This window comes from Amphibalanus amphitrite, unplaced genomic scaffold (assembly GCF_019059575.1).
Source record: "Amphibalanus amphitrite isolate SeventyFive unplaced genomic scaffold, NRLGWU_Aamphi_draft 000255F_arrow, whole genome shotgun sequence".
Classification (NCBI taxonomy): Eukaryota; Metazoa; Arthropoda; class Thecostraca; order Balanomorpha; family Balanidae; genus Amphibalanus; species Amphibalanus amphitrite.
In genome coordinates, this window is record NW_024881750.1 from 89578 (window position 1) to 102857 (window position 13280).

The window sequence follows — 13280 nt, forward strand, 5'->3', positions numbered from 1 at the left end:
CGACATACGGACTGCACGTGCGCCCTGCGTCTGGATCTCCCAGCCATGCACCTCAGCCTGGTGAGTAGACGCTATTGGGCGACCATACCTAACAGTCATCCGACCTCACCCAGGATAGTTATAGCTATTTAGGAGTATGCATAGGCCAGCACCGTTTATATAGGCTGCTTAAATAAAGCTGACAATGCGGCTGGCACCGTTTGTTTTCGTGGTTGGTACATACATTGCACAGTGGCCCTTTTTCAGAATAAGCACGCAATAATTCCCACATTACCTGAAAGTGGTGCAAGACATCACCACGTGATCAAGGACGTATTCCCTGCCAATGCAAAGAGAAGAAAAGAAACGAACTGCCCAAGGAGATTCGGCCCAACAGCGACAGGCCGCTCGGCCCAAGATTTGGCGCACGTTCGCACGGCTCGCCCGCCGGCCCAGGCCGCTCCGAACGCAAGTGTGGCGAGCCCGCCGGCCGACCGCGCTGCACTGACCGCCAGGACGCCCCAGGGCGCCACGTGACCGCATCTACAGCTATTGCCAGCCACCGTTAGTCGGCCCCGGCCGGGCAGCAACTAAGGTCAGCGCGACGCGAACAATACAAACACATAGGCGCTTTTGACGTTAGATCTTAACCCTATTAGTGGCAGGGGGGGGGGTTGTTTTCATCCACCCCTCAGGTTTTTCGGGAATATCTCCGAAACCGCTGAAGCTACGATGCTGAAATTTTCTGACTTTTCCTAAAACTAAATTGGGCACATTCCCTGAAAATTTCAAGTTCATAACTTTACCAGGGGCGGCTCCAGAGCACTGGGAATTGGGGGGTCCTATTCGTGAAGCGAGTCATTTGGGCGAAGATCACGATGCTGCACCAGTTTTACGAACAGTGAATGAAAGGTATCATGTGATAACATATACAGTTATTGTGCATCCTCTTTTGACACGTTTTTGCTATAATAGGCGGATCCAGGCGTCCAAAAAGGGGGGTTATGTTTTACCTCCCAACATAGGTGCCCTGACACCGCCTATGCATGACCAATACAATTGTAGTCGTTCTCTCATAAGAAAATTGTAACATAACAAGACCATTACCACCCTTTTTAGAAACAGTACCAACAAAACCCTTATTTACTATACTTTTTGTGTACCCCCAATCTCAATGATCTGTATCCGCCTATGATTTTTGAAAATGCATATTTTTAGGATCCATGTGAATTCCTGGTTCATTCTCTATCGATCGGCAAAAGTTGCGTTAAGATTGGTTCAGAAACCTGGCCGTGATAAACAGTCTAAAATGTATCTGCAATTTGCCCGTTTTTACCCCCCTCTACCCCCCCCCCCCCTATTGACATTTTTTAATTTTTATTTTTTAGAAATGTAGATCACGCTGAGCGAAATCGAATGCCGTTTGAATTTTGAAAATCGGCCCGTTAGATCTCGAGATATCAAGGGGGGTCGTAAACAGCCCCCCTGCCACTAATAGGGGTAGCCAGGAGCCTGCCACTAATAGGGTTAAACCGACCACGGGACTTGTGCGGCTTGGACATCAAACGCGACAAGAAATCGGACAGTTTTTCTTGAGCACAGCGTGCCTCATATGCCTACATGACATTTCAATAAGCACATCTTATGGCAAAAGTCAAGCCACATTTAGGCGCCCACCAGGTGACACCAGCTTCGAGCCAGGTCAATGAGCTTAGTCGTATCGAACAGGAGCCACAGCCGCTCGCGGACTGAACTGGCTCACGTTATCCACCGTGGAAGCAAAATGGCGCAAAATGGCGCGATGCCCTTTGGTGGGCATGGTCAGAAGAGATCGGCGATTCGAACGATGTATAATACGACATGTTCCAGAGTGTGCTACTTAACATAAAGCTTCATATGTATGCCGCCATCTCCAGTTAATAATTGTCCTGTTATTGTGTCCACAATATTCGGCAAAAGTGGTCTATTTAAGTACATACAATGAAAATTGTGGTTTCTAGGGCTTCTACGTAAACTCAGCTTCACAGCCATGCATGGCGTGTCATTTCGCGAACTAGCGACCGGAGTTTAGTACACCTCCTCACCGACAGATGGCAGGACAACTGCGTGAGAATATACCTGAGAAAAACGTAAAAAAGCAAAACAAATATCACGATCATCATTGCAAGCGTACAATAAACCGCCAAGAAGACCACTTTAACGATTTATAGGTTTAAAATGGCGAGTTCGCTAAAATAAGATCCAGCCAACATGCCACGGGCTCGCCCGGTATTCATTGCATGCACTTATCATCGAACATTGCGGGCACATTTTTGAACGGAATGAATCGAAACTCGGTGACAGTAGTCTTCAATGTATCCACCAAGCGGAGCCAGGGAACATTTTTGATAAACCTAATAGTTTCAGAGATATTCAATGATAACCGAGATTCCGTCGCTCCGTCGGCGGCGTTCCCGACGATTTAACATGGGAAAATGAGAATAACTTGCAAAATGTACACGACGATTGCGGGCACAGTTTTAGAGTCTCGCACACCAAAATGGCATCAATATGTTCCAAATTGATCATAGTTTCCTGTACTCGGGAACATCTTTGATAAACGGTCCCGTTCTGCCGCAATCGCCGGTAATGTGACGAATCCGCGCGAAATCCCTATGGCAGCCGGTGCGCCGGAGCGGCCGGCCGCCGGTCGCTAGTTCGCGAAATGACACGCCATGGCCACTAATTTTTAATATTTTCTCACCGAAAGCCTTACAAATTGATGTTCATCTCACCCTACTTTTTAAGAGTCCGCCGGTGGTGTCCGCGCGCCTCTCGACAAACTTCGATCACAGATAATTCTTTTTTAGGAGGTAAAAATGGCACCATTGGATAGTTTGGAATGTTTTGCACACGATTAGACTGCTTTTTACTCAAAAGAAGAGAAAAAAATATTTTGAATTTATGCGTGCTAGTTCTGAAAAAGGGCCACTGTGCATTGGTAGTTGGTACCCTCCTGATCTATGAATAAAATAAGTTAATAAGGTTCCTGAAGGTATTTCATTTTTTATCATTCGAGCTTGGGATTCTATTCAGTTTTTGACTTTCCGGGTAGCTAAGGAATTCAATAGGTATGTAATGCATCCCATTAACTTCTTCAGCAGCTATTTATTTTTAGACGGTCACCGCAAAAGATTAATAAACATTATTTCGTACATTCTGTTTTACCGTCCAAATAGGTACCATTGATCGTTCCCACATTTTTTTTAGCAAGAATATGGACATTGCCAATGGAGGCGATAATGAATGTGGCGCACATTCACTGCCTACAATGTCGATAAACAGAACCACATCAAACCAATTAAACTGCCTCTGCGAAGCCAGATTGAATTGCTCATATTTCATGTTCCTACGCTTTCACTTTTGCATCAAATGTTGCACGCAAAGTATGCAAAGAGCATACCGATTTCTGGGAAAACGTCGACCCGCGTTGTTCTTTTCATTGTCGACTCGTTATTATGTTCTTTTGTCGGTATACGTCACGAATATAAAAAGAAGATATTTCTTTCCTTTCATTCATCCTGTAAGCCAGGTAGCTATTTCCTAAAGTTTCAAATCAATAGCTTAGGTGGTGTTCCTCAGGTGAGCATTTACTATTTTCCTGAGGAGAGGTCACTTAAAGTGACCTGACGGCCGCCTCTCGCCGGACCGTTGCGGTTTTTACATATACCCGCGAGTATGTAACGACAGCACATGTAGCGGACGGGGGTTGTGAAACTTTTCGAAAATTTCGAAACTTTTCATCCCTAATTGAGCAAAAGCTTCGTAAAAAAGCGAGAGTGATTACAAGTCGCAGCCACAGACACCCGATTTTAAGGCCTCAGGTCACCTGGTGAACTCTAGGGTAAGTCAAATGCCCTAGGGTAAGAAACTATTTTTGGTGAAAAACGTCGCCAAACATAGTCGCAGAGCCGCAATTTTGGTACCATCGTGTTTACCCTAGTCGGGTGTGTCGAATGAAATACTTTTTGTTAGGGTGAGGTCAACTTTAGAGTGTTCACCTCAGGTCAAGATCAGGTCACAGCCAATCCGGTCTCAAAGCTGGTAAACTGAGGTCATATTGCATATAATTTGATTTTGGACTTCTCTCTGAGTCCGTTAGAGGTTTTCCCGAATCGCTAGCTCGATAATCGATTTGATATCGGGAGGTGATGACGAAAAAACCTCGATAACCTAACGCTTAGTGATCCGTCATGTATGACGTCATGCAAAATCAACAATGCCAAAGTTAAGCATCGGACCTTACAAACAGCTTATTGAAATCACGATGCTATTCTTCAGGACCGTACATAGGCATGTTGTTTATGACGCCATAGGTCTTACCTACCCTGGCCTGAAAAAAACGGTTAGTGTCTCAAGATTTGGCACGAATCAAAAGTCAGGAGGGTAAGAGAGCGCTAGGTAATGCTCTCTGTATCCAGCGCGTTCCGAGCAATCACAAAAGAAACGTTTAGTGCGGCACCCCCTCTTTCTCGGCCGGGAGGGGTACCTAAAATATTTGGGTATGAGGAGTTTCATGTATGCGTAAAAGAAGCACCATTAGGAATGTGTTAAAATCTAAAAGTTTGAGAGGAATGGATCTAAAAATGGCTGTCACGGCGAGCCGCGCGAGAGTTAAAGTAACACAGTGAAATTTGAAAGCGCACTGAGATTCCCCCTGAGCTGTTATGGGATGGAGGCTTACATGCAAGCAGCTTAGAAGCTGCGTCTTATCTCTTGATGGCCGTGCTTTGGGTGTTACGTAACACACAAAGCCATGCGTTTACAAAATGCGAGCCTGCCTGAATCTGGTTTAGCATGACGTTCTTGTAACACATTTCTTCGTTTACCGGTACAAATGTGATGCAGCTAATCTATCGCGTCTTTGGTCGGGAATCTCAATAAGTTTAATTTGAAGAAACCCCACACGACGCATACGGTCGACTGTCGAGGATCTCAGACAGCTTTAGATGGATGTGATACATACATACCAAGCCGTTCATAAACTTAAATTAAGTATCTAGAAAACAAAGCAGCGTGACGAAAAACTTTGACATTTGGGAGGGCGCAAGAAAGTCTGATAGCATGTAACTTGCTAAGATAGCATGTAATTCGTTTTTTCGGGGAGTTCGAAAACAACTTCATCGCAGTTGCTTATTCTAAAAGTCACGTTTTGCCGTTTTCCACTCAAGCTCCCGATATTACCTATCCGAAAATATGCGCGGTAGCTCATGAACAAAAAGAGAGTAGGTACCTATATAAGGTAAGGAATCTTTTAGTAATCAGGAACGATCGCTGGGATCGAGACTTTTGCTCGAGATAACCAATATTCCCCGTTGCTTAGGTTCCATGTAAAAAGTGATGTCTTTGTTACCCGAACCGAGGCTGAACCTTCGCATTGACACCTAAGTTCCTAAATGTGAAATAGATAAATAAATCACTCGGCAGTGACGACTGAAAAGTATCGACTTTAGGCCACCTGGTGCCGGCAGTAAGAAGTGCTTTTTGTCACAGCCAGCGCGCCCAGCTGGATAACGACAATGATCGAGATCGACGGACAAGGGTAGAGCATCTTTATAATATGAACAGGATGGCTTTATTATTAGGGGCCTGCAGGTGCACGCGTGACAAGACACGCGGGACACTTATGTCATAACTTTCAGATGATTTATGAAAATACGAAACAAAACGCACGAATCATTTTTTACTAGAGGGGAAAACACCCTGCTTTGACCCTCCATAACCGACTGTATTGACGACATGGCATATGTTCCGTAAGTACAGGTAGGTATACGAGCAAATAGACTTGGTCGCTTTGTCACTCAAGTTCGATGTTTTGTGTACATCATCTGAGGTTTATGTACACCTGCTGTCCTGTAATCGCCACCGTTTTTAGTTAGGTATGCGATTTTTGTCCCCGTCATGCCCCAGTCTCCGTCTCACCGCGCTCTGATCGGCGGGCCTAGGCAGTGTCTGCGGCCGCCCTGATCCGGCTCGAGTCACAGGTGTGTCCTCCACAGTCAGAGATGACTTTGTCTCGGGCAGTAATCCTCGGCAGTCCGGGACGCCCCAGATCCCTCCTCTCGACTGGTCCATTAACGGGCCCAAGGTGTACCCAAGCAGAAGCGCAACAGGTCTGCGGTCAATGGCCTGCGGACAGCGCAGTGGGCACGGGATGAAATCTGGGCAGACAAAGCAGCCCCAGTTCTGGCGGAGGGGATCAGTGGGGAACGTAGAGAGGATCCGGTCGGATGATCCCAATCAGTGGTGGTGTGCCGTCCGGCACTAGGGGCGCCGGTCAAAGAGGCTGAGCTCGTCGGAAAGTACGTCTTCGGTCTCTGGCATGGCGAATAAATTCGTCAGAGAATGATGGAGTCAAATAATGACGGAGAACCCCACCCTCCCGTCCTCCCGGAGCTAAAAAAGCCGGCAAATGTGTATTGTGTATTAAATGCGCCATGAGAATGGTAAGCAGAATGCACAGTCCTATTAGCCGGGAAGAGTTTATAGACTGTAGAGCAAGAGTTGATGGTCACCGGGCACCGACGTCCCTGAATTCGTCGGATATCCTGTTTCAACTTGTCAGCTTGTCTCTGTCGCACAGAGAACCAGCAAAACCTTTGGGCTCAGATAAGAGCGGTTACAGAACATCTCACAGAGAACATCGTTAACCCTAGAACGCCTAGGGGGGGGGGGTTGTATCAACCCCCCCCCCCTGAGGTTTTTTCGAAGTGCACGCTAAACGGCTTGTCGTAGCGGGCTGAAATTTTCAATACCCTCTGGGGCAACCTTTGCGCATCTTTTGCCGAAAAAAAATTGATCGGGTCATGTCAGGTCACGGAGTTATGACGTCATAAGAGGTACAGCCTCCGGCCGACAGTTACCAAACGTGTGCGCCGAATCCCTAGGTTTTCTGCCGGTGATACCCACATTGTTTGATGGATCATGATGAAACTTCCCATGCATGTTGGGGCAAGCATTGGCTATCGTGTGGTGCAAGAAAATTGACCGGGTCAGGTCAGGTCACGGAGCTATGACGTCACAAGAGGAACAGCGTCCGGTACTATTTTTGAAAAGCGCCCGAACCACTATTTTGCTAATTCTTGTCACCTCAATGGGAATATGCAGCAATATTAGCTTCTATAGGGAGCAAATGGACCTCCCAAATCCAAAAATACAATCAGATTTCAAAAATTTAAATTTTGATTTTTCGAATTTCTGCCGCCGACTGTGACCTTGCCGACTTCCGGCGCTCCCAACGCGCCATTTTTAGAGCTAGGGAAACGAAATACATACCAAACGATAGAGAATTGATCAGGGAACACGATAGTGAAGGTTTCAAGTCGATATCTCCCACCGTTTTGCCTCAATCGCCGCGGAAAGTTGAAAAAGTTTGATTTTTTCGGAAAATTTGACCTTTGACCGGTCATAAGTAGGTCAAATGTTGACCTAGGACCAAAAAATATACCACCAATCGCGAGATCTCGTTGAGAGCAATCCGTTGGTTTTTTCCGCTAAGCTCTACGACCTTCCGTTTCGAAACGCCAGGGGGGGGGGGTCGTAACAACCCCCCCCCCTGGTCGTTCGTGTTATGAGAAATGGCCTGGTCGTGCGAGGGTTAAAAGATAGTGAACACGAGCTTTCACAATGTTCCTTTCCGTGACCTCAGTTGTCCGAAACATAACAACACTCAACGCGACTAGGATCATGTTAATGACAGATTAATGTTCGACGCTACGCAAGTTCGAGTTCAAGAAGTCCAAAACTGATCACTGATCAGCCAAGTCGAAGCTGTAGTAACTAAAGCTCAGGTATTTATGACATGTTGATTGTTGTCCTCTGCATGCGATGACAAGCTGAAATCTAAAGCCACGGAAGGCCTGCTGCTGGAAACATCCCAAATGCTTTTGCTGGGTCAATTTTAAAGATAAGCATACGGAAATGACATCGTAGGTACTCTACCAGTAAACGAGTAACCGTAGATGATTCGCTAACTTATTCCGAGAAAAAAAAAATCGCGTCAACTTATGCAATCATTGCGAATTGTTGAAAGGAGTAAATCAGTTTAACTAATTTACTACGAGTACTTATGGACCTTCCTCTCCTTTGGTTACATTTAACCCGCGCGGTGACGAGGGGAAACGGACATGATGTTACTTTTGTATGATTTTTGCAAGAATCCTGACAAATTTATGTCGCAAGAATGCTAGGCAATTTTATACACTTACACTAGAAAATCAACACGTTTTTTTCCCAGACACATGTTAACTGCCTGCGCATTTTTAATATAAGATAAGTCCTTCACATTTTCTATGACTGAAACATATCTGCCGATTTGTACGAGCATCCCCAGCCCTGACCTCCCCCCCCCCCCCCCCCCCTCCGTTCGCCGTCAGACCGTCCTGAGTGCGCTGGTGTCGGCGGCCGCCGGCTCCACCCTCCAGGAGCCCTTCATCCACGAGTCGCGGCAGGACCAACTCGCCGTGGCGTCGTCAGTGAGCGGCTCCACGCTTCAGCAGCCATTTATCCATTCACTGCGGGAGGACCAGCTGGCCGTTCCGGCCGCGCCCGCCGCCAAGGTGGTGGCCGCGCCCGACCGCACCCCCGCCGCCCGCGTGCCCGCCCAGCCCTCACTCGACGATGTCATCGTGCTCGACGGTAGGTGTGAGCGGGGCTGGGAGATTCAGATATAGATATCACCATTCACCACATCATAGCCACGACATCATAGCCATTATGTCACGGAGCCGAGTCCTCACTTGTCCCCAATGTAGCTTCCCTAACTAATGCTTCATCATGTAATATGTAGTTGACAGTTCCCACATTAAACATAGGTACGATAAAAATCAACCGGTCAATTTTGTGATTCCATCTACGCGAGCTGGACCAGACGAAATAGAAAATCATTGAACCTTCAGTCCTTCATCATAGAATAGTGATAGAGCGAGTGCGACCCCATTTGGCGACGCTTCTGGAGCGCCGCTGTTCTGTCCGGTAGGTACTCTGACCACGGAAAGTCCGCGGGCCTTGGCAGCTCAGCGGCCCCGGACACACCATCTTAGCTGGGACGCGGCAAAGGCCACCGATCACCGTTTACAGACACCGCCGGCTTACAGCAGCGCCTGTCAGACTAAGCAAGCCCTCTATTACATTTTAGCTGTAAATGATGTTCAGCTGTCGCCGTTAAAGCGCACTACAGAGACAATTACATCGCTGATGACATCGATGAGTTCACCAAGTGAGGCCACCGGTGTCTGGCGAGTTTGGATCATGTTCCGGGGATAATTCTAGAAGAGTGCAGTTATATATCGAGTGGTGTGCTGGGAACACATCCTGTTGGACGGTATGGACGTGTCGTACGGCGCAGCGTCCGCCCCTCCCCGCAGTCTGTCTGAGTGTCTCGGTCGAGTGGAGAGGGAGGGAGGGGGAGACAGTGGGGTGGGGCCGGATGTGGTAACCTTGTCGGTGTGTCATTGACGGGATGATACAACGGGCGACGGCCGACGCTAGAGCATTCCTAACCAAACCACCAATCTGTAAAAGAAGAGCAAAAAGAGCACGATATTTCAACTCAGCTGATCCAGGAGCAGTGACTGCAACTAGCAGAACAAACACAACCTGGCGACTCTTCCGAGATCTCGGGAATCAGTGGCGGCGTAACAATTTAGGGGGGCACTGCCGACTTTTGGTCCCATTCTTTCCATGCAACGCCCATAGGGCTAATGTTAAAATGCCAAAATCAAAAGGGGCACGGTGCTCCGGTGCCCCCCACGTTCCGCCGCCTATGTCGGGAATCGGAGACTTCAATGCAGAGTACGATCCTAACCTGCGGCCGTCGGAGACTGCAGCAGAGCACATGGGTGTAACACTGGTCAGAGTGTGAAGGCACTGATTCACGTCTTTTAGTTTGAGAATTAACTCTAGCATCTGTGTTTCTGTGAACTCTACCATGCAATGTAGCATGGTTCTGCATGCATCAGCAAATCAATGACAATTGATGTCATAGAAGGATGAGGGCATGGCCTAGTTTGTACTAGGCAATCCATGTTGCGTTACGCATCCACGCTGCGTTACGCAGCGTCTGCAAGGTCAACGAAAATGCCTGAAACCATTTACCGTCAAACGATATTAGAAAAGTAAGATAAATAATAGGGCAAGCAAGGGAAAAGGACAAAAAAGAGAGGGAGTGAATGAGTGAATAGTTAGAGAGAGAGAGAGAGAGAGAGAGAGAGAGAGAGAGAGAGAGAGAGAGAGAGAGAGAGAGAGAGAGAGAGAGAGAGAGAGAGAGAGAGAGAGAGAGACAGAGACAGAGAGAGAGAGAGAGAGAGAGAGAGAGAGAGAGAGAGAGAGAGAGAGAGAGACAGAGACAGAGACAGAGACAGAGACAGAGACAGAGACAGAGACAGAGACAGAGACAGAGACAGAGACAGAGACAGAGACAGAGACAGAGACAGAGACAGAGACAGAGACAGAGACAGAGACAGAGACAGAGACAGAGACAGAGACAGAGACAGAGACAGAGACAGAGACAGAGACAGAGACAGAGACAGAGAGAGAGAGAGAGAGAGAGAGAGAGAGAGAGGGAGGGAGAGAGAGAGAGAAAATAGAGATAAAACCCCCGTTTCATTCTCATTCATACAAGGAGGCTCAATCATCTGCTCTGGCACATCCCTGTCTGTGATTCGCGGGCAGAGTCGGATCTGGCGCGGGGATGGGGTGCCGTGGGAGGTGCTCTACTGAGAGGCTGGGCGGGGGGGGGGGGGGCTGTCAAGAGTTCAAACGTGTCCGGGTTGAACACCTCTCGTGCGTCAGATCCGCAATGTCAGACGCCGTAGGAGAGGGCGGGATCGGCACGGATTGACGAGCGAACCGAGCCATCTGGGCGCGGCCAAACGGAGCCCGACGAGCCCGCCTGTCCGGGGAGAGGAACAGAGAGCAGCGCCCGAGGGTGGCAGCTCTAATAGCTGTGTCCGATCACGCTGTTTGTTGAAACATTGCATCCAAGGTCGGCCGGCTTCACGCAATCAGCCAACGGCCCGTCACGGTCGCTGCCTCGCCCCCGCCGCCGGTTAGAAGAGATTACGGCACGCGCATCTGCTTCACGCTCAAGTAAACGTAGCAAGAGGTCCCTCTCGGCCAATAACAGTGGACGGAGGTTGGTCGTGTCGGGAGGACTAACAGTGAAGACAGAAAATTGGGAACGGCGGTGAAGACGCTACAAGGACAAAGTCCAATGGGGCAATAACAGCTGTGCGCGGGAAACTCACTGCATCGGTGAAGTTATTTACAGATCTACTTGTGAACTTCCAGTCGTTGGCATTTCCGTTCCCTGTGCGGCTCCTAGCACCACTCACTCATGTGTGATGCCCCATGGAATTGGACACTTCTCAGTTTGTGTCGCTGACCGCGCACCCTTCACTAGAATGTGCCTTTGTCCGGACGTGCATAAAGCTGAGCCGAGTCTGACTTGACTCGAGTCCTCCCGTCCATCTCAATCCCATCACACGGTGCCTACCCCCGGTACGTCACAGCTCGGGGACAGTGTGAAGGCCGTGATTTAGCGCGCTGACAGCTAGACTGGATACTTCTCTGTTCAGTCTTACTCGATACTTGATACTTATTTTGATTTTACTTGATTTTGGGTTTACGGGTACCACACAAACTTGTATTTGGCCCCATTGCTGCAGTCTTGCTTTTGCTGTCTTCTTGGGAGTGGATCTCTGCTCGGTCTGTCATACAGACACACTTACGGTCGATCCACTGCGTGTCGCTGCCAGCCACGGGTTAGAGCATTGTTTAGAGCGAGATAGAAGCTCTTGGTGAAGCCGGTCGCCAACACGACTTCACCGTTTGTTGCGCGGAGCGGGAGAGATGTGTGTAAACTTGTCAAGGGAACCCCGAGGAGCCGGTAATTGTAAAAGCCAAAGAGATCCGGGACGTTCCGACTCCCAGCGGCATCCGGAATCTGAGTACCTGTCAGACCAACACGGACCGGCACCCAGCGAGCAGCCGGCAATCCTATCAGTGTGACAGATGACGACTAAATCGTGTGGGTGGGACTAAGCGCAGAACACAGCAGTTCAATGTGATGCGTCACGGCTCAAGCGAGCGTAACATAGATGGGCTCAGACCGGACCGTGTTGTAAGATATCTGGGCGGCATTCTGATGGGGATAACAACATTCTCAGTAATTGCTTATGTTAGTGTCCATTGTCCACTAACATGATCGCGATAACCATTCAACACAAACTGAAGGCCGGAAAATTGTGGATGTTTCATGATCCACTACCAAATGTTCTATTTTTTGGCCTTAAAATCTTTTGTCTTTTTCATCTTTCTTTTCTGCGGTGTTTTCAATTTTCACCCTTACCGCAATGCTCTATTCACTATATTTCACAAGAACGATCATCGTCCCTCACCTAACAAACACATGCAGACTGCTGTCTCCCCTCGGTAACACCCCACCCCTATCTCCCCAGGCTCTGAGGACGAGAGCAGCCCTGCCCCGGCCCGGCCGGCCGTAGTTCCGCCGCCGTCTCCGTCGCCCGCCGCCGGCGCCGGTCTGCCCGCCTGGCTGCGGGGCGCGCTGCCCGTGCCGTCTCAGTACCCCGCCTGGCTGAGGGCCGCCGCACCCACCGTGCTCCTCCTGCAGCCCATCTACGTACCGGTGCCCGTGTCTGAGGCGGAGGTCGCCGCCGTGCGCCGCCAGGGACTGGACTACTACGGAGCTGCCGACCCGGCCCGCCTGAGGGGTCTGAGCCGCTAGGGACGGCACGAGCCGTGTCCCCTCGGACCCGGCCCGGCTGAGGGGTCTGAGCCGCTAGAGCACGAGCCGTGTCCCCTGGGACCCGACCCGGCTGAGGGGTCTGAGCCGCTAGGGACGGGCACGCGCCGTATCCACCTAGAGCCGTCGGAGCCATCGTCGGCCCGGACAGAGGAGATAAGCCCTCTTCAACATGGTTATTCTCATTAGATTTTGACGCATGAGTTATTTTACTTTTTTTAATCACGTATAATAACTACCATTAGTTTCCGGTTAGTGGCGTAGATTTAACCGTTGACGACGGGCATTTCGAGCGCATTTCTGGAAATAAACCTATCGCCTACGCAGCGTTTTATGATTGATTACCGAAATCATGAGTCAAATGAAGTTATAATCATTTCAATGTGAGCACTGAGCAAAATGGTCAACTTGATGGTTTTCTGAACAACTTGCACTCGACAACTTGAAAGTTCACGAATGAACTGTTTACCAACGTTACACTTAAGGACTACACTCTTAG

At 48.9% G+C, this 13280-nt stretch overlaps 1 protein-coding gene across 1 annotated transcript; it reads left to right on the top strand.

The window, feature by feature from the left end:
* Nucleotides 1-45: 45 nt before the first annotated feature.
* Nucleotides 46-13103, top strand: LOC122386537. Its single transcript, XM_043375820.1, has 3 exons — nt 46-60; nt 8394-8655; nt 12477-13103. The coding sequence occupies exons 1-3, from the start codon at nt 46-48 to the stop codon at nt 12761-12763; spliced, it is 564 nt and encodes a 187-aa protein (XP_043231755.1). The 3' UTR covers nt 12764-13103.
* Nucleotides 13104-13280: the final 177 nt, after the last annotated feature.

Excerpts from the sequence above, each read along its gene's own strand:
- LOC122386537 (XM_043375820.1), top strand. Across the intron at positions 8,656-12,476 it reads CGATGTCATCGTGCTCGACG|GCTCTGAGGACGAGAGCAGC; the intron begins GTAGGTGTGAGC and ends CTATCTCCCCAG.